The sequence below is a fragment of the Anopheles moucheti genome, chromosome 2 (assembly GCF_943734755.1).
Source record: "Anopheles moucheti chromosome 2, idAnoMoucSN_F20_07, whole genome shotgun sequence".
NCBI lineage: Eukaryota > Metazoa > Arthropoda > Insecta > Diptera > Culicidae > Anopheles > Anopheles moucheti.
The window spans coordinates 10,106,230-10,126,711 of NC_069140.1; the positions used below are offsets into that span (position 1 = coordinate 10,106,230).

A 20,482-nucleotide genomic window follows, 5' to 3' on the forward strand; every position below is an offset into this window, starting at 1 on the left:
GGACGTCAATACGACGCATCCAAAACATTGTCATTTGCAGCACAAATTGCAAGAGAAAATCGTAACATAAAGGCAGAACTGCAAAACAACAAACGAGTGTACAGTTTTAATTAATTTCCCACTTTTAATCAGCACAACAAAGGCAGAGTAACGTTCTAGAATGAACGACGCAAAGGTAAGCGTTAGCTTTTCCTGCCAGCGCTGCCTGCAGCCCATCCATGTCGATGATACGTTTGCCAGCCTTGGGGAGCATACGCTGGCGGAGCTTGCACTACCGATAAATTCCCACCTGGAAGTTGACCTGGAATCGCAATCGGCCAGCTTCGATCACTTTGTGCCCCCATTCCGGGTGACAGAATCGACCAACGATACGAATGGATTCATGCTACTTTCCGACGGTCCGGACAAAGAATCGCTCGGTCACAGTTTGCGCGTTAAGGCGGAACTGTTTGATGCCCTGTCGAACAATTCGGAAATAGATCATCCGCTTTGCGACGAGTGCACCGATACGCTGTTGGAGCTGATGGACAAACAGCTCAAAATTGCCGAAGACGAATGGAACGATTATAACAATTATTTGAAGAAGCTGGAAATGACGGACGATGTGCCAAACATTGAAGAATTGGAGCAGGAATTGGCCGGACTGAAGCTGGACGAGACGCGTCTGCTCGAGGAGTTAAGCAATCTGTCACGCGAAGAGCAATCAATACGGCAAGCGGTGGAGGAACAGGAAAAGGAAAAGCAAAGACTAGAACGTGAAGAGAACAAGTACTGGCGTGAGTATACGAAGCATCGCCGGGACGTAATCACCACGGAGGACGAGTTCCGTTCGCTCGAATGTCAGATGGCGTACGCACAGAGCCAGCTGGAGAAGTTGAAGAAAACGAACGTATTCAACGCCACCTTCCACATTTGGCACTCGGGCCACTTCGGTACGATAAACAACTTTCGCCTCGGACGGCTTCCTTCAGCGCCGGTCGATTGGTCGGAAATAAATGCTGCCTGGGGTCAAACCTGTCTGCTGCTGTCAGCGTTGGCACGCAAGTTGAATTTCAACTTCAAGCAGTATCGTCTGGTTCCGTACGGCAATCATTCCTACGTCGAGGTACTCGGCGAAGGAAAAGAGTTACCACTGTACGGTAACGGAGGTTTCCGTTTTCTGTGGGACTCAAAGTACGATGCGGCAATGGTCGCATTTCTGGACTGCTTACAACAATTTAAGGAAGAAATTGTGCGAAGAGATCCAGACTTCTGTTTACCGTACTTGATGGAGAAAGGGAAAATTGAAGATGCGTCGACAGGCAGCAGCTTTTCGATCAAGTAAGGAAATTTAAAAAAAAATGATTCTATTGTTATTTCTAATTCCCACTGAACGAACTTTTGCTTCTAGGATTCAATTCAATTCGGAGGAGCAATGGACCAAAGCGTTAAAATATTTGTTGACGAATCTGAAATGGGTACTCACGTGGGTATCGTCCCAGTTCACCGAGGACAAGCGGTAGAATTTAAACACAGCTGGACTTGAGCAAATGCTGAGCAAATTGCAGAACTGTCGTGATATTAATGCGTTCGTAAGAAGGTTTAGTGCGCATTGTTAAAGCAGAATACATCCACTATGTATTTTATACCTCTCTGTTGTGGTTGGCATTGAATAAAACAATACTAAAATCACGGTCTTTTTGAAATACTGCTGTGAAACACAATCGACTGTGCATCACAGTTGCTGCACAGTGGACCTCCTTCGTTCGATCATTTGTCACATAAAAATACCGGTATTTTCGGAACAAATCAGTCGTAAAATTACCCCTGTAGGTTGATTTCGTTCGTTAAATTTTCCCATTTTCTTTTCGTACCCGCGTAGGGTTTGAAGCTACCCTAGACACAATTTTGACTAGACAGTATGGGCTGAGCGTAGTCATGGAAGGAAACAAATTTAAAATAAAAACATTTCATAAAACATACACATAATTTAAAAACATAAAAACATTGCTTACTCCTGTGAAGCATAGAGTTTTCTTCAAAATTTCAATATGTACTTTTCATTTATACTAGGATATACTCATCATAAATACGTTAAAAATCATCAAAATATATATTGTTATACATTTTTTCATGCAAGATTTCTATTTAAATATTTAAAACTATTTTATGTTCCTATTTGCATAGTAATCATCATGATGTCACTAATAGTGTAGTAGTTCATCGCTTAAAAATATGTTTTCAAAATAAATTTGCTTCATTTAACACAATTTTCATTTACATAATTGTTTTCAGCTACAAGATCAATGGAAACAAAACTACAATGAAAGCCCTTAAAATTTAAATTGTTCACATTCCTTAACCAATTCGAGCCCATAGTGTAACAAATGTGTCCAGGGCTGCTTTAAACCCTATGAGGAGAGTGGTGGTGGGGGGAACTACAAAAATCTTTTGCCCGGCAAATAAGAAGCGGTGGATAGTATTGTACTTCGTTAAGTCGTAGCGGAAAGAACGCAAGCATACGATCAGTCTGCCGTGTGTAGGAGCGCCCAGCACCGAGTCTGCCCAATCTGGACGGTTTTGTTCTGCTTCCTCAGTGCGTGGTAAATTATCTGCTACTTAGTTAAAAACAAACCAACAGTTATCAGAAATTTCGAACAAACGAGCACGCCGAAATATCGACGGAACCAAGCAACTGGAACAGGTGGCAGTGAATATATATTTAGAACACCCTAAAAATTGCTGTCCTTCTTGCAAATCGGTGTACCGGTTCGTTGGGCTGCATTTGTTGGTCGATAATCGGCGATGGAGATTTGCTTAGTCGTCGATACATTTCTTTTCTAAAGAAACCAATTACTAGATTAGCACGGCGAAAAGTGGACAGTGACATCTTTTGCGAAAATGTCTTTAGCGCGCAAGTAGTGATGCCTTTTCGCTCCTATTTTTACTTAGCATGTTTTACGTACCGAACTCGCTGCCCTTTTGCCGTTCGTAGCATTATGCGACGCAGCAAACGGCTGATGGATTTCCATCGACGGGCCAGAAATGTTGGAAAATTTGTTTCCTTTACGTAATTCGGACGCTCTGTAGTGTGCGTTGTGTATAATTGCGCATGTGTGCACGTGTATCTACCCGTGTGCATGCATGCGAGCGAGTGAATTTGCACGCGATTGTGTAATCCCGGCGGCCTGTGAGAATATTCTTGACCACTCCATTTGCCAATTGAGAGCACATTTTGCTTCCCCATTTTCTGCCGTTGCACATTCCTGCTCGAATTGTTCTTAAAATCATAAACATATCGTAAAATGGCTTCGCCCCCTCCCCACTCAATCGGATTTTTCTCTCGTCGCTACGGCTGGGCACGTGCTTGTTTTCGCAGTTGTGTTGTTTAGCCGTTATTGATTCAGCAAGATTTGTTCAATGCGTCTCTTTTTTTTTCGTCCTGTGCAGAATTCCGCTAACGTCATCAGAAGCAGATTCGGGGCTTGCGAGATCGCTTGCGAAAAGTAGGCGAAGAAAAAACGGGAAGAAAACTCACCCTCTCACCGTGTATGTCCCCCCTCTTCAACTCACCACGGCCAGTATCCTGTTTGCTGCTGAGTGACAGAACAGTGTCAGTGTGGTAGTGTGTATTGTGGAAAAGTGTATTGTGTGTGTACGAGAAGGATTCGTCGCCTACTTCGCCGGTGAAACGCTGTGCGTGTGTGTGCGTGTTTGTGCATATTTGTTGGAGCAAAAGCGTTGTGCTCCGTTTGTGCTCTTGTAGTCGCGAGGTGCCAGTTGTGGCGTGGTTCGTCTTCGACTTCCGTCCTGCTAAACAGGATAATCGGTGTGGAAGTTTGTATTTGTGTGCAAGTGGAGGCACCTGCCTGTTGTGTGAGCGTTTACTGTGAGCCGTGTATCCTTGCATTGTCCCGGGGGCGAAAATAAGCGTGTTAACTGCTAAGAAGCGTGTGCAGTGTTTGTGAGCGCCTACATTCGGAGGATAAAATCTTCCCCAACGTCTGGCAACGCGTGTTCTCCTTGCAAGAAAAACACCGCCAGGCCCTCTTCACTTTTTAACCCGTTCATCCAGTGTCCGCTCCGCTCGGCATGGCCTTCCTGCGTACCGTTTCGCGCTGCAATAGCCTGGTGCCACGCAAGGTAACCTCCCCGGCTGGGTCCGGCAATGGATGTCTGACGTACTCGAAATCCGAACAGTTCCTGCGACAGTATGGTATGCACGCCGGTGGCAACCGGGGCCCACTGCCCAGTGCTATTCTTGCGGCACTCAACCATCGGCTCGCTCTCGAAGGATACTCGCTCGACGGTGCCCGCCGCTGGCGATCGACTACGGTGGCGGCCGCCTCACCGGTGGCCACCGGCGCACGCCAACAGCAGGACAACAATCCTTCCACCCCGCAACGGGATCCGCTTGACGTCAGCTTCAACGATCCGCACGCTGCCTTCAAGAGCAAAACGACGTTCGAGTTGATACGGGCGTACTTTGTGTACGTGCTGTGCTCCTCGGAATTTCTTGTGGAAAACAACATGAAGGTAAGGACGCTCTGGGGACGGTTTTGTGGAGTCCAGTGTTTAGCGTGCCTATTCGGAAGGCTCTCGAGATGGCGAGCAATCGAGCAAGCCTCGTGCAAATAGTGGCCGGCGAAGAGAGTGTTTGCAAGAGGCGACCAGCTGTCTTTCGATTATTCTTCCTCATTTCTATTACCGTTGGCCGTACTAAATAACATCCCCATGAAGTCCACCTTCCCACACATGACACATTCCAAAGCATGCACACGAATTCCATCTATCCTGCCCTGTAAGCTAACAATCGATCAAACAGAAGTTAAAAGTCGTTACGTCAAACACAAAAAAGGATCGTTCGTCGTCTTTATGAAGATTTTTTTTTCCTATTTGTCCTTGTCCTTTACAATGTTTTAGGTGAGTTCGCTTTGAAGGCATTGTCAAACACCCATTTCAAACCCACAGAAACGTGTTTGGCGGATGGTAATTTTACAATTCATCTTCTCGTTGTAGAACGTTGTAGAACAACAGATCAATAGCAGTGACTAATGTTTCCACTGCGCAAAGTGTTCTGGCCTGGCGATAGGATGTCATAACATCCTTAAAATCCGGTTCCGCGCCCACGGTTGTTGTTATGCATGTGATCATCGGTAGCGAAAGGATATTTATGAACTAGCCCTGCCCTCGACGACACATTTAGAACAAGAAGTGCATCGGTTTGGGGCGGCTTTACTGTGTGGTTAGGCAACTGTAGCGATCGTTGCCTACGTTGCCCAGGGCAACAGAAACTGCACAACGCGTATTGCATAATCATCACCGCGATCGTTTACAAAGACGCTATTTTGTGCAGTTATGCAGATACGTTAGAACGTGGCAATGCGTGGAGAAACGTTGCAGTCAAGCAAATTGGATTGAAAAACGTTATACTCGGTAGAGTTACAACTTCCAACAATTTCTTGCAGGAGTAGAAAGAATGTATTATTTTCTCTACTGTAGTACCTGATCGTTACAGCAGTTGAGTTGAGCAGTTGAATGCGTAGGACGAAAACCACCTCCTAATGGTGGTACCATAGCTTAAAAGTGTGTGCTAAATTTATACAACACTGGTTAGATTTTTTCTTAGTTTGAGGTATTTTGCGAACATTCATAACACGCCTCCTTGCCGTGGCCTGTATTCCTTCATTATTCTTTGCAGAAGATGATCTATCTCTCAATTCTATTGCTCACGGGCCCCCACACACGTAACGTGAAAGAGAAAACAGCAATCAATAGGAAGAACAAACCACTCACAAAACATTGCCCCGTGCACAGCTGCGATCTAGGAAAAGTTGGCAACAAGATGATCACCGCCGTGCTCGCGTTTTTCGAAGTCTCGTGCTCATGTTGGGTGATTCGTATAAACAGGTTGACCTTTTTTTTGTATTTGGTGCTTCATTCTAACATTCGTGAAAGAAATCACCCAACACAGTGTGTATTTTTGGCAACACCCGTGGGTTGTTTCCCTGCCCAGAATCGTTGGTATACACACACTTAGGCTTGGTGGGCAGAAACGGCTTGAGATGCTGTGACTAGACGACGTCACGCGATTGCCGAAAGTCACCGAATCATGTGAGACAGTTGGGAAGCTGCAGTAAGTGAGTGCTTGTGACTGAGTCTTTGGTGTAGAACATGTTTTTTTGCAATCGTGAATTAATTTCGCCCATTAGTCGTTGTAAATGTACAATGGTTTACCGCTCTGGTATATGCAATTTATTCTCCGTTGTACCTTCCACAAATTGATCAATTTTCATTCCCATTCATGTGTGCTCCTTCCTTTCGCACACTGCGTCGCGCACGATAAATGGATGGAAAATTGCTAAATGAGCAGTCTCACATGATGAAGTTGCGAATGGTGTACGGTTCTGACGCATGAAGCACCGAACGATGGTCAAACACACCTGTCCCCGAATGCGGCACACCTATCAATGTGCGGCGATGGGACGATTGATAAAAGCTGACGTAGAATTATGTTAAAATTATCCTTTCATACACGCACACACACACACACACATTCCGGGTTTTCTGCCTTCAAAAAGGCGCAGGATGTCTGGCGCCCACTGCTAACGAACGCGCACCGTTACAAAACTGGGACAGACTTCATTTGCATGTGTGTAGATCCCATCCCCAGGAATCATTGGACTGTGTAGCATGTACGCACACTTGGTAAATGCTTTTCCCTAGGGCATAAGCTTGTTGTCAAGTCATACATGCGAACCGGAGGGCACATTTTTGGCAAAAGGATAACGAACCACTGATAAACAACCATCCCCCCCAGAGGGGAATGGGATTGGACCACCAAAGCATCTATTTTTGGGCAACCCAGAGGAGTCAACCATATGGACGAAATGTTTCCCTCGGTGATCACGAGATTCGCGCGTGTTCCGGAAGCCGTACAGTTTACGCACAACTGACTTAATTACTTTTGATAGCAGGATCAATTAAGGATATTCAAGCCTTTATCGCAAACTCTTTCGCTGTACAGCGTGGATCCGCTAACACGACGTGGTCAATATCTTGTATTACATTGAGTTCTCGTCTAGCGTACCTGTGCCAAGAAGGCCAATCCCCTGCTCTGGCACGTTTGCAATAGGGAAATGCAATCAAGTTTTCAAGTGGTTGTGATCTATATTTAAACCGATGCATTGATGAACTGCTGCTCCGAGCAGATCAATTTCGAGCCCTGCCAACAGCTGAGAAGGTTCAGAAGGTTTTGACAGTTTGATCTTACCCTAGGGGACCTTTTAAAGGAAACCGAGATTAAGATTGATCCTATTTTAACATGTTGTTTAACTGCAATTGTTTTAAATGCTCTGCTCGCTACAGAGTTCCGATAGTGTAATGAACCAGAACCACCTGAAACCGGTGGAAATTCGTGTCATTTGGCACCTTCAACCGTCATTTTATCGGTTAGATCTGACACATGATCACCTGATCAGTGGTGATCTGTGTGGTGCAATGATAATTGAGGGTTTAGCTTTCTGCTCATGTGTTTTTTTAACAAACGGCACAAAAAGCTGATAATCAATTCGGCAAACAGAGGTGGAAACGTATTAAGCTGTCGACCGGTTCTGCTGTTTCTCCACCCGAATAACCTCGATCGTTTTTTTTTTGTGTCGCGATCTTGCGACATGTCTTGGCGTTATCATCGTGCTTCTGCCGTGCTCTGTGCCGTGCCCAGCCTGCGGCAGATATATTCCATGACGTCGGATGTGGATAAGGACACAGTGTCCACTCCCGTCCCCTGCGACGTGCACGAACGCATTAATGGCGCTAATTAAACGCGTTTAACGTGTCTAACGTGGTGACGATAAAGGGCAAAGCTTAGCCTGTGCACATCTCACACCTTCACGGTGTGCAGTGGCAAACTTTTGCGAGCAAATCTTGGCAACGTGCAGCGTTTACTTTGTATCGTAACTATTTGCCAAATCTTACCACAAATCCGGCTACGGAAAATCGTATCGGAGATTGTCTAGCAGCGGGTGCACAACGAGAGAGCATGCGTTCAGATCATGATGGTTCAGCTGATAAAGTCGCAACCATAACAACACGATCGTTTGCCGCGCGCAGGTAATGCATGGCGATGTATCATTCATTTCGTGGAGCTGGATTTAGTGGACCATGTGCAGCGCGCAATACAGCAGTGCCCTGACCTTGGCAATGCAGGCGTTCCGGTTAGCGTCAACGATGCGGAACCTTCTGCTAAGACGCTTGCGGTCTCGTACGATTGGGTCGCCCCGGCGCCGATCTACTACTGAGTGCGATGACAGTATTTGTCGAGGGGGTCTGTATTTGTGCGCACACTTCCCTTCGATGCTTCACAACTTGCCGGGCACTACCGCCGCTCTCAATGCGCCGTCCGATGGGTTTAATCCCATCTAGTGTACAACTTAGTTGCATAATGCATCACTGCACGTTGCACATTGCGATATGCGGGTGTGTGATGTGGGAGTTGTTTTTTTGCTGCTGCTGTTTGTTGATTTATCCGCCATCAGCTGGCTCAGCTGACGAGCGGTACGGACACTTACGCACACGTCTCGTTGATATTGATCGCCGGTTGGAAACGTTACTGCCACGCGTGTGGATGTTGCAAAGTGCTTCATAAATTTCGTTTTGCCCAGTTCAACGATTCGTCCACTTGTAGCTGTAACAAGTTGTCCCTTCTTTCCACTGGGGATACAGTTCTAATATTAGTCACAGTGATACAACAAATATCGATATTTAAAAAAAACATTACTTGGCACTTGGATTTGTTTTTGCTAATGGAAAACGGATCGGCTTAGCCAAATTATCATGCAATGTGCTGTGTGCGATCTATCGCTGACAACAATCGCGTGATCGCGAGTTGTTGGCGTTTTAGTTTTCGTTACCGCAACGTACCCAACCAGAGCTGTTCGTTTATTTTACGAGTCTCCAGAATTTGCTTTTACGATCCGCGAATGCGGTGGCAGCCAAATGTCAGCGCGGAAACAGGCCGAATTCACCAAGATGGAATACAAATTGCCCTGAACTTGAGATGACATTGAGCGGCGGCTGCGGTTTGATGAAACGAGACTAGGCGGAATGGGTCAACGAATGGCACATGGAAGGAATTGGAGCATTAATTTTATGTCCTAATGAGCAAGATTGCTCAGATTTCCGTTGCGATGGCACGAGTTGGCCAAAGAGGACTAGTTTTTTTGTTTGTTTAAGAGGATACAGTACACGCTGCAAGTTTCCAAATTTTGGCTTAGTTTTGGATTAGAAAAAATCTTTGGAGTGTCTTCATGAGACCTTCATGAGCAGGAGACACTCCATTCCCATGATGCATGGTGAATAGTGAACCAGTATCCAGCTTATAGCGAGAACTTGCGGATTTGAATCTCGATTGAATGTTCGAACTCTATATAATCTGCTGTCACCGTACGTAGATGTCTGGTTATCTTTAAAAACCATTCTCTAGTGTAGGTTTTAAAGCCTTTTATATAGATTTAAAAAGAACTCGGTCTCCGCCACTCAGGACATTACCAAAGATGGATAAGTCAGAGATGTTGTACTGCACCTGATGTAGTCCAATGATTAAGACCTTGTCCAACATTGGACATCTGTTGGTAAGATCTTTAGATTAGACGTAAAACGACAGAATAAACCTACGTATTCCAAGTTAGTCACGAATCGCCAGAGTGTACTACACCTTCAAGTTTTCTTGGTCGATTGTTTGGTTGCATGCGCATACCTACCTCCATCCTTCAACCCTATACACTCATGCAATAACACGGACAATGTATATATCACACCTTCTGTCTAACAAACCATGCTCAGCTATATATTGTGTAACTAACATCTGACCAATGTATTCTCCTCTCTTTTTCTGTCTCTTTCTCGTTACGTTTCACTGTTGCCGGCTTTTGCCTCCCTTACACTTCATCCTGCTGCACGAAATTGGAACACTACTACCTTTCGGAAACAAAATTGCACCCAATTGGAACATTACGGAAATGTTGCCGAAACAAACACTATTGGCTGGTAATGATTCTGGCTGCATGTCATGGCGACCATCGCGACATGCGGTTACTTATTACCAACTAAACTGATCCGATGTCAAACTGTCCGCATGTCACTATCCACCGTCTTGGATCCTGGAACAAAAAACAAACAAAACAAACAAAACATTGGCTTTCGAACCATATCGAACACCTATGCCATCATAACGCCAAACGTACCTACGTCCTCATGCTGAACGATGATGATATTCAATGAAAATTGGAAAACTCCAAACATTCCACATTCCAAACACATGCATGGATGGGCGTTCCTTATATACGCAACGGAAATTGGAATTGAAAATATCACGCAAATGCGCAAAATTGGCACACGAAACATGACAAAACATCAATGCAACAAAACACAAACATCATCATCACCGTTTGCGTGATGGCAATCGGTTTTCCCATCCTTTTGTGCATGTAATAAATACAAATAAATATCATGATCACCAACTTTGCCTGTGCCTGTACCACAAAACATATCCCGCGGTACATCACCATCATCCGCCTGTGCGCATCATTCGTCCAACCGCGATTGCAGCTGATGAAAGTCGCGCAAACCATACTCGGCGAAAAGCTCTTTACGCTGGCAATGAAGTATACCTTCTACGGCCATTTCGTGGCTGGTGAAGATCAGCTCAAAATAGTCCCAACACTGGAAAGGTACATGTAACCGCTAGCGATTAGTAGTATTTCTAATGGTATTTGTTTTTCTTTTCTTTTCCTCTTTTTTTGTATCTTTTGTATCGTTGTTTCGTTTTCTTTTTCTCTTTCTTTTTTTCCCCTTTCCCATTCCTCATACACATTATATAAATCTTTTTTTTTTGTTTGGTTTTGGAAATAATAAATTGCATAACCTTGTTACATTTTTCGTCCCACCGGTTGGTGGTCGGTGGGTTCGCTTCCTTTTAAATTACCCAAATGTTTCAACTGCGAAAAAACGAACAAAAACATGATAAATGTAACATGTTGGTATAAAAAAAAACAACATCAAATCAAAACCACCCGTGGATCAAATACGTAAATGTAATTCCCAAAATGGCACTGTCGACCATATTGACGCGAAAATTGGATCCGGCGACCGACCTGGCCTGTCTCGGTCATATCGCGGGCTACTGCGTGGATGCGTGGTTCGGACATCTGCGGGATCTCTTCCTTTGCCGACGGTCTTCGATCCGATAGCTAATGAAACTGATGCGTGCCATACTCGGCGACAGGCTGTTTATCTATCTGATGAAGCAGACGTTCTATGGGCATTTTGTGGCTGGCGAGGATCGTATCCGGATCGTGCCAACATTAGAAAGGTGTCTGTTCCTTCTATTCTATACGTTATCCCTGTTTGTGCAAGTCAAGACATACAAACCCAATGCATCCATGCGAAATTCGACCGGGCTGTGGATGTGTTCATTTACACTCACGGCTAACTCTACTGCACGCCTCCGTTCGTGATTTCACACTTCCCCGGGCCCTGGTTACCTTTGGTCCGGAAGAGTACCTATCCCAATGTGTCTAAACTATCCATCCTGTCCGCGTCCGTTCCGTCTTTTCTGTATATCTTGCATACCTTCATCTGGGCCACGGGATGCAAGGTTAATTCCATCGAAGCGATACAGTGTTTGACCAGCACCAGTCATTTCCCTGTGTTTGTTTTTGTCCTTTTGCACCTCTCATCTCTACAATAATCTGTACAGAACATGATCATACATACAAGATCTTAGTCGTAGGAGTGCAGGCACGTCGATATCCTGCGGAGACTAAATATGATCTTACAATACTGGGTCTAATAAACACATTGGCATCAGCGCATTCAAACTGAGCTGTAATGTACAATTAAGTTTGTGAATCATCAAGATAACCAGTTTAAGTGCATGAGCTTTGTTGCAGTTCACTGATTAGCAACGAACAAGTGCAAATATTGTGATTAATACCATTCTTAGGGTATTGGCACTGTGGAGTGGATCAAAACATAAAGAATTGTATTTTTTGTTTATAAATATGTGAAGTTTTGGATTCTTTGGATTCCGCTGCAGCACAGGTCCTGAAACGCAGTTTATTCGACTGTAGACAGAAAGAATCGCAATACGCATTTAGTTTTGGATCACTCATCTTGTGTTAATTGTAAACATTGTTTTTGATTTCCTAAAAGTAGTGTAGTAGTGCAAACTATAATTTTGAAACATTTTTTTTTAACTAACAAACTATTAGAAGCGTTTTTTTTGTTTCCAAATTTTGGACAGAAATTAAATGTTTCATTCTCGGCACACGTTTTAGATTGCGTTCGTTCGGTGTTAAACCAATTCTTGACTACTCGGTAGAGGAAGATCTATCCCAAGAGGAGGCTGAAAAGCGTGAAGTTGAGTAAGTGCAACGAATGTCCAAGTAAATCCAGCAATTGAAATGATAATATTGTTCCATTTTGTGTTTTTTTAGAGCTTCTGTATCTTCGGCGGGCACCAACCTATCGGAAGACAGTGCTGACTCGCTGCCACAGTACAGCGTAGATAAAACGTTCGCCGATCGGCGGTACAAGGTGCAGAGCGCTAGGACTTACTTCTACCTTAATGAGGCAACCTGCGAACGCAACATGGAAACTTTCCTCGAGTGTCTCGACGCGGTCAAAGGTTCGTATGATGGACTGATATGTTGATGTTTGTAATTTTTGTAGAGACTTTAAGCTAGGCATCTTTATGGACTGAAATGCGGTTAGATTGGGGGAATATATGCCCCTTTTAGAAATTTCGTCGCAAAGGAGAGAGGGCGAGCATATGATCGAACAAAGCAATTTGGCTAAAAATAATACTCTTCCCAAGACGGAACGCTAACCTATTAAAGGCAATTGTCCATCAGCGTGCATATCGTACGGTTTTGGCAAAACGTGCTCATGCTAAAAATGAGTTCATGCCAGGTTGAAATGTTTGCTGAACGGCGCAGAATTTGCTACGGTTGCATAATGACCGTGTCTTCTTGAACGATGCACTCGAAACCTCGTACCTGACATATGTACAGCCGCAGTGAGAATTTTCTGGTGCGATTACGTATGGTGACTCGTTCCTCGTGCCATGTTCAGACGTCGCGCGAGGAGGTAACAACAAAAAATATGGCGCATGCAATAAGAGACACCACCCGACATCTACGAATCTACCGCAAACTCTACCACCGGGTTTAAAACCGCAACTTGCACACACTCTAAAAGATGACCACGTTGCAATCGGCAGACCCGCAACCGAGTTTGGAATTTTAGTTTATTGCTGCTCTTCCTGACGGCGATAGAGCGAATCAAGCTGGCGAATGGAGTATAGTTACTTTCAAGTCTTCTCTCGCCATTCTCGTACGCTTGACTTCCTTCCGGTGACTCTGTGGTCTCGATTCCAACAAAGGGAACCAAAAAGCGGAGAGGGTTTGTGATCATGATGTTTAAAAAAAAATGTTATGTATTTTACCACCACTTCGCTCGCTTCACATTCCTGTCCATGGCTCTCCCTTGCTGAGCTTTTGTGCTTGGCCAAGTTTTTATTCGGCACGAAGAAATTGCTAGGTTTGCGTGCGGTAGCCATTTGATCGCAAAATTCAGACGATGCCCTTGGGCGTTGATGGGGCAAACGTATTATTGGCTTGGAGTAGGACAACAGAAGGGTCACAATTTTCTTGTTACATTTTTACACTCTTCCTTCGAAAACAGAAACACGCGTTTTTGTTCGTCTGGGGCTGTGGAGACGTCCGGCCGGTGCACAAAACCTGATTGCCAGATAGTGTTTCTGCCATTGACCTTCTGTCGGCTACCTATGCAATTCCCTTGCTCACGCGTGTTGCTCAAATTATCTTCTCTGGGGAAGTTGTGTAAAGCCCGCAATTTTTGAGGATATATTAAACAACTTTTTTATAAAAACTGTGAACTTTCGGTAATTTCGTGATTTGGTAACATTTAGACACCTTTTAAATAAGGTTTTTACATTGGTACTCTAGAGGGATAAAAGGCTACAATAATCTGTATCCTTAGAAGTTGAAATAATATCCCGTAATGTAATTATCATTCAAAAAGCAACTCTATGTCTATTCAACGTAAGTGGTTACTTGAAGTAGATCACGCGGATCAAACCATAGTTGACCATCCGTACAGAATGGTTTGTGTTTTTCCCCCCAGCAATGCCCTATTTAAAGTTGTAAGAGAGAGATTAGGCAGACCAGCAGCGTGGGAAGTGTGAGAACAGTTAGCGAATAGAAATGCGAACTGGTGCAGGAGGGCAACACTGGGTGGAAAATCGGCGGGAAATTTCTCATCCTGTTTGAGTGTGTTGGTGTGTGGCAAAAAAAATGCGGCCACACTCGAGAGAACCGCTCATTTTCCAAGTTCCAATCCCCGTGAGTTTCATGAGAACTAACAGCTGTAGCTGTACTAAAACCCGTCTATTTAGAACATCTGTGAAGAATGCCCAGAGAGATAAACAAAAGATGTTTCTCTGTGGTGTGCTTGCTGTATTGGGACTATTTTAAATTGCTTTTAATTGTGTAGCAATGTGTATTTAAAAAGTTTATTACAAATAACCTTTAAAAGCGATGTAAACTAACTTGTTGTCCTTCCTTCTCTTCCCAGGTGCAACATTCGGTACAGGTATCACTGCTATTAAACTGACTGCTCTTGGTCGACCACAGCTGCTAGTACGTATTTTGATGTATTTCATTGGTACATTTTATTCGTTAGCCACTTTTAACGATCAATAATGTTTCTGCATGTTTCTGTAGCTTCAAGTGTCGGAAGTAATTATGCAAGCTCGCCGGTACATGATGGATTTGGCCGGTAGTACCGGGAACATTTTAACGCATCACAAAACCATACAAGATCTCGAACGTTATCTCGGCAACGTGTCCGATAAGGCGGAGGTGAAGGAGTTTCTTAAAAAGGTGACTTCGGACAAAGATGGGTATGTATCCAGTAGATCCACCATATGTGTTAATGCAAATGATCACCTAATTAATGTATCCGTTTCTGTTTTATTCTTCAGCATTCTTCATCTTTTCCCATGGACCGGTATCATTAACGAGGACTGTCAGCTGAGCGAAACTTTCCGTGTTCCGGATCCGGTTACCGGCCAAATGCGTCGCTTGATCTCAAAGATTCCACCCAAAGAAGAGGAAATGTTCCGTAACATGATTAGACGATTGAATACTATTGTTAAGGTGAGTTGAACGACGCCAATGTTTGTGGTGCAGTAAGTGGTGTAATTAAATTTCCTATGTTTGTTTATAGACTGCCCAAGACCTTGACGTACGTATTATGATTGACGCCGAGCAGACCTACTTCCAACCTGCCATCTCGCGTATTACTCTCGAAATGATGCGCAAATACAACACCGAAAAGGCAATTGTGTTCAACACCTATCAGTGTTATCTGAAGGACACATACAAAGAGGTAAGCTCGACCCCCACGGACTGCTCTTTTCGTGATGAGCCTAATAGCAATTCGTTACTGACCATGCGTTTTGCAGGTGTGCACGGATCTGGAGCAAGCCAAGCGTCAGAACTTCTATTTCGGTGCGAAGCTTGTGCGCGGAGCGTACATCGAGCAGGAGCGTGCACGTGCGGCCGCCCTCGGCTATGAAGATCCAACCAATCCCTCCTTTGAAGCAACAACCGAAATGTACCACAAAACCTTAACCGAGTGTTTGAGACGCATCAGGGTAAGGCTCGAATCCCCGAAGCGTGCTGCTAGTGCATCTTTTTGATTTCAAACTAATTTTGTTTACAGATTCTCAAGGATGCGAATATTGATCCGAAAAAGATTGCCATCATGGTTGCATCGCACAACGAGGATACAGTCCGGTTTGCTATTAAGAAGATGGAGGAGATTGGTATCCATCCGGAAGATAAAGTGATTTGCTTTGGTCAATTATTGGGCATGTGTGATTACATCACGTTCCCGCTAGGTAAGCACAAATGCCACTCCAGGAGCTGGAGGTGTTGCATTGCACCTTGCAGGCATCCTTATAATCCGTTTCCGTTAATCCCCACGCAGGTCAAGCAGGCTATTCCGCCTACAAATACATCCCGTACGGTCCAGTCAACGAAGTCCTGCCATACCTGTCGCGACGAGCGCAGGAAAATAAGGGTGTGCTGCAAAAGATCAAGAAGGAAAAGCGTCTCCTCCTAACCGAGATCACCAAGCGGCTAGCAAAGGGACAACTGTTTTACAAACCGAAGGGCAAATACGTTCCTATCTAAACATCTGTCGGCATGTTTGTCCTCGATGGACGAGGTGACAACAACCGCAAAAACGGCATACACACAGCTAAACGACCAGGCGATTAGCAGCGACACAGAATTTAACAACCCTCTGAACCTCCTCCACTCATCTTGTCCACGTTTGACGCTTGATTCAACCTGCACAGCTCCTATTGCGGATAACGGAAGCATTGGACCATTGGACAATTTTTATACATTACGGTAGGGTACTAGTTGGCGAACGAATCGTATCCACACATCATCCCCGCCGACAATGTGATTGTAAAACCCCGTTTGATACGGAATACAGAGCGGTGTGTTAGATGGGTTACGTTTGCGTTACATCCCGCGTTACACCTTTCATCCTCAACATGTGACTGCTCGATGGTACGATGGTTGAGGAAATGTTGACCTTTCCGAAGCCCATGTGGCTCTCGACTAACGAAGGGGGGCCTCACCGTGCGGCTAAATGTGTATATAGTTTTGTTGTGTTTGTTTGAACCACGACTCAACACAATGTTTTGCTCTGGGTCAATCTAGCTTTTTCGTGTATCGTTTTCTGCCTAGCCGAAAAAAAGATACTTAAACTTAAACTCGATATATTTATGCGTTCCTTCCTCACTGAAGCAGCAGTTATGTGATGTTTCGCCAATACGATATTGTGTGGTACGGTCCTTGGGTTTGATCCAGTTTTGAGTTACAAGTGACATTAACTAATTGCGTACAGCGCATTTTAATACAAACGATAGCCTCAGTGGGCATTGCTACACGGTGCGCCCTTTCGTGTTGGAGTGGGCGTAATATTAGCTTTATCTGATTTGCATAAATGTTATTGATAGCGTTATAGCTTGCTTGTTTTACCGAATTCAAACATTGCTCATATCCAGGACTGCAAAAATATTGCTTGCGCGTGTGCGTGTGTGTTCCGTTGTTGCGGCAAGACAGACCTCTTCGTAGGTGCAGAGAGTCAAGGCGAGCTTACCTCGCTCACCTGGCCCTGTATTTTGCAAAACATCATCATTGAATGTTAGTATTATATGCTTATTACGAGAAGGAAAGACAAACGCGCAAGGTAGGCAAATTTTAGATACTATTAAGCCACTGATGGGCTACCGAAAGAACGCAGACTCACATTTACAAACACACAAACTACACACTTGCTGAAAAGTGCTGACAATAAAAATAAATATGAAGATTCAACTAAATGTGAACCAAAACCAGTTGCTGCTAGCGGAACGAAACGAAACGAAACGAACGCGCGAATGTATCAGCTGGCAACTCTGTGTATTTACCAGTGAATATCAGGCCCGTTTCGTCGTAAAACCTTCACACTCTCCCGGGCACGGTTTTGCAGTTGGGAGTGAATTAGAAGACAACATGATGTGTTAGGGTGAAAATTTAATCTCATATATTTAAATGTGTGACTCCAACAACCTATTACAACAACAAAAAACAAACATACCAAACACAAACACGAAAAATGCGATACAAATATTTCACAAACAAAAAAGTTCTAAGTAAATGTTTACATGTTCCAATATGTTCCGTCGATGCAGCATACGGAGGGAACTGAAGCCGATTAACAAAAAATATATGATAATTACCGAAGCTAGTGATGAATATGATTAAAAAACAATAAACAAAAACACCGCTGTTCTGGATAACGGATAAGACACTCGCATATTATCACAGGAACGTGCGAAGAAACAGGAAACAACAAACCAAGAGCGAAAATCTAAAGTTAATGTTCTCACAACGTATTGCATATGGGTGTACTTGCGGTGGTGTTTGGAAACATGCAGGAAAAGGATATTGTGCTGCGTTAGTCCAGAGAATGGTGAACTCCATGGAACGCATCATCCCGAAACGTTGATACTCAATTAACATCGATGGAAGCCTTCCTGGGCATGTGTGTAACTGGCAATGTCTGTTAATTAATTGAAAAACTCTGATCGTAAGATGTGTAAAAATTCTGAGACAAACAATAAATATACTGAATCAGAACGCACCGTGTGTTCGCGAATCGAAATATCACAGGAAAAGATCAATATTCAACAAAAGTACCACACCCAATGCAAACGAATAGATCGACAAAAGAACGGTCTTTTTGAATCCTCATAGAACCTTACATCAGTCGCAGTGTGGTTAGATTTGTACTGTTCTGTTTCCATGGCAATGCTTTCAATAGTTTTCTGACGAATCGTTTAAAATTGAATCTGAAACATATGTTTCGTGCACTTCATTCGCTGATTTTGACGAATAAAGGTTGTCCGCTCGATGCAATCTTTGGGAATTACAGGATATCATTTTATGTTGAAAAATAATACGACTAAAACTTTCATTACAGCACTGCCCATAGTGCGTGAAAGAATCAACATTCGTTTGCCGAAACGCCCATACCAGATGAATGATTCCTTTTGTGGTACTGGGGAAGCCTTCATTGAATTGATAATAGAACTTAATCCTAAAGAATACACTTTTATCACGGCTTTAACATTACCAGCAATTAGCGTTGGCGTGTATTTAACGAACATGCGAGCCGTTCGCAGTCTGTTTACAATGGAACGCCTCCATTTGACGTTTGGTTGTATCGATGCAACCACGTGTTTAGGATGGTGTGCGCGTTGAAGGTCGGTTTGAACATCGCTAGCGCAGCACGCACGTGGCATAGACAAAAGGGGGCCGGAAAACCGTGGTCAGGTTGCACATCATCAGTAGGCCGTAAGCTGACGGTTCTACTAAAAAAAGCCAAGTGATGAGCTGTGGGTTATTAGAGAGAGCCATGTGCCCTCTCTCTGATTATGATCCGCTCGTCTTCTCTTACCCAGCCAAGGGAAAAGGGAAGATCCGATTTTCTGATGGCTTTCCAGAGACACCCTTTAAATAACTATACAAATTCAAGACACATCGTAATAGACTGCGTAGTTTCGGTTCCGTCTAGGATTAGTTTCCTCGGCTATAATCCATGCTTATACTATAATACATGTTGGATTAAGGGCTAAGGACTATAACTCATATTGTTTAATATTGTAATGAGTATTATCAGTTACATAGGCGTATTCAATTCCACTTGCCTGGATTACGTACGGTGTACTGTGGCAGTGCGTTTTGATACGTACTGCTCATCGGTTTACTGCAGCCCGTTTTGCTTGTTTCATGCTTGATGCTTTATCCCTTAATTATCTGATGTGTACTTCATTGTTTTATAACTCCACAAATGTGGTACAATAGAGGGAAGAAAGGTAATTCCCGTGCGTGTGCGTTGTATTGTTCGGATGTCAACAAACCAATCGACTGCGCAGAGCGAACAGCTGATTGTGACAGCCGCTGTCAACATTACATAAACAATCGCTTCCTCGCAGTCGCCGGTTGAGCATTGTGCCGTGTGTTATTCAGTGATGCGGTGTAAAATGACCTCAGTGCACATAAAAGCATGCATTCGAACGTTCTGCACCAGCAGCCGGGTGAACAAATCATTCGCCAAGTGGTACCAAAGCCTGTGGCAACCGAAAAGCAACGAACCACCATACGATCATATCGTGCAATTGGGCGATCCCGTACTGCGTATCCCGGCGAACCAAATTCCTGCCAAAGAGCTGAAATCACCCGAAGTACAGTATCTAGTCAAACATCTCGTCAAAGTGATGCGATCCTACAAGTGTGTAGGCCTGGCGGCACCACAGCTCGGGCTTCCTTTAAGAGCATTCGTGATGGAGTTTAAGGACGATCTCCGGGACCAGTACACCAAGGCGGACTATAAACTGCGCGAAATGGAACCCCTACCACTGACAGTAATTTCATCGCTGGTCCTAATGCTTTCATATCATATCATTTGAAAGGATGCTTACATTTATTTTAGGTTTTCATAAACCCCGAGCTGAAAGTGGTCAACTACGAGAAGGTAACACACACGGAAGCGTGCGAAAGTGTTCGCGGCTATCGGGCAGATGTGGCCCGGTATCGCGAGGTGCTGGTAAAAGGTTTCGATGCCAACGGGGAACCGAAGGAACTGCAGCTAAAAGGTTGGAATGCTCGCATAGCCCAGCATGAGCTGGATCACCTGAACGGGATCGTATACACCGACCTGATGAATAGGAAAAGTTTTACCTGCACCTGTTGGCAGGCGGTCAATGCGAACAATGGACGCATAAAGTTAACGTTTGCAAATAAATAATCAGCACTATGCAATAGGAAACATTCGCAGTCGGTCTGTGTGTTTG

The 20,482-nt window shown here is 44.2% G+C and overlaps 3 protein-coding genes across 4 annotated transcripts; all 3 read left to right on the forward strand.

Moving 5' to 3' along the window:
* The first annotated feature begins 60 nt into the window (after window positions 1-60).
* On the forward strand, window positions 61-1,668 carry LOC128299374 (beclin-1-like protein). The gene is made up of 2 exons (XM_053035321.1): window positions 61-1,320; window positions 1,391-1,668. The coding sequence occupies exons 1-2, from the start codon at window positions 161-163 to the stop codon at window positions 1,500-1,502; spliced, it is 1,272 nt and encodes a 423-aa protein (XP_052891281.1). The 5' UTR covers window positions 61-160; the 3' UTR covers window positions 1,503-1,668.
* A 798-nt stretch (window positions 1,669-2,466) lies between these two features.
* On the forward strand, window positions 2,467-17,501 carry LOC128299373 (proline dehydrogenase 1, mitochondrial). Of its 2 annotated transcripts, none has more exons than XM_053035319.1 (12): window positions 2,467-2,582; window positions 3,430-4,515; window positions 10,588-10,709; window positions 12,318-12,404; window positions 12,477-12,667; window positions 14,638-14,702; window positions 14,787-14,965; window positions 15,047-15,221; window positions 15,292-15,453; window positions 15,530-15,721; window positions 15,790-15,967; window positions 16,057-17,501. In XM_053035319.1, the coding sequence occupies exons 2-12, from the start codon at window positions 4,072-4,074 to the stop codon at window positions 16,260-16,262; spliced, it is 2,001 nt and encodes a 666-aa protein (XP_052891279.1). In that variant the 5' UTR covers window positions 2,467-2,582; window positions 3,430-4,071; the 3' UTR covers window positions 16,263-17,501. The 2 variants fall into 2 exon arrangements, with proteins under 2 accessions (XP_052891279.1, XP_052891280.1); XM_053035320.1 differs by lacking the exon at window positions 10,588-10,709 and adding an exon at window positions 11,229-11,350.
* Window positions 17,502-19,508: 2,007 nt separating this feature from the next.
* Window positions 19,509-20,460, forward strand: LOC128297884 (peptide deformylase, mitochondrial-like). Its single transcript, XM_053033598.1, has 2 exons — window positions 19,509-20,053; window positions 20,122-20,460. Exons 1-2 carry the CDS (start codon window positions 19,661-19,663, stop codon window positions 20,434-20,436), a joined length of 708 nt encoding a protein of 235 aa, XP_052889558.1. The 5' UTR covers window positions 19,509-19,660; the 3' UTR covers window positions 20,437-20,460.
* The last annotated feature ends 22 nt before the right edge of the window (window positions 20,461-20,482 follow it).

Excerpts from the sequence above, each read along its gene's own strand:
- LOC128299374 (XM_053035321.1), top strand. The coding sequence starts at position 161 with ATGAACGACGCAAAGGTAAGCGTTAGCTTTTCCTGCCAGCGCTGCCTG. Across the intron at positions 1,321-1,390 it reads GGCAGCAGCTTTTCGATCAA|GATTCAATTCAATTCGGAGG; the intron begins GTAAGGAAATTT and ends TTTTGCTTCTAG.
- LOC128299373 (XM_053035319.1), top strand. The coding sequence starts at position 4,072 with ATGGCCTTCCTGCGTACCGTTTCGCGCTGCAATAGCCTGGTGCCACGC. Across the intron at positions 14,966-15,046 it reads GTGACTTCGGACAAAGATGG|CATTCTTCATCTTTTCCCAT; the intron begins GTATGTATCCAG and ends TTTATTCTTCAG. Across the intron at positions 15,222-15,291 it reads GATTGAATACTATTGTTAAG|ACTGCCCAAGACCTTGACGT; the intron begins GTGAGTTGAACG and ends GTTTGTTTATAG.
- LOC128297884 (XM_053033598.1), top strand. The coding sequence starts at position 19,661 with ATGCGGTGTAAAATGACCTCAGTGCACATAAAAGCATGCATTCGAACG. Across the intron at positions 20,054-20,121 it reads TGGAACCCCTACCACTGACA|GTTTTCATAAACCCCGAGCT; the intron begins GTAATTTCATCG and ends CATTTATTTTAG.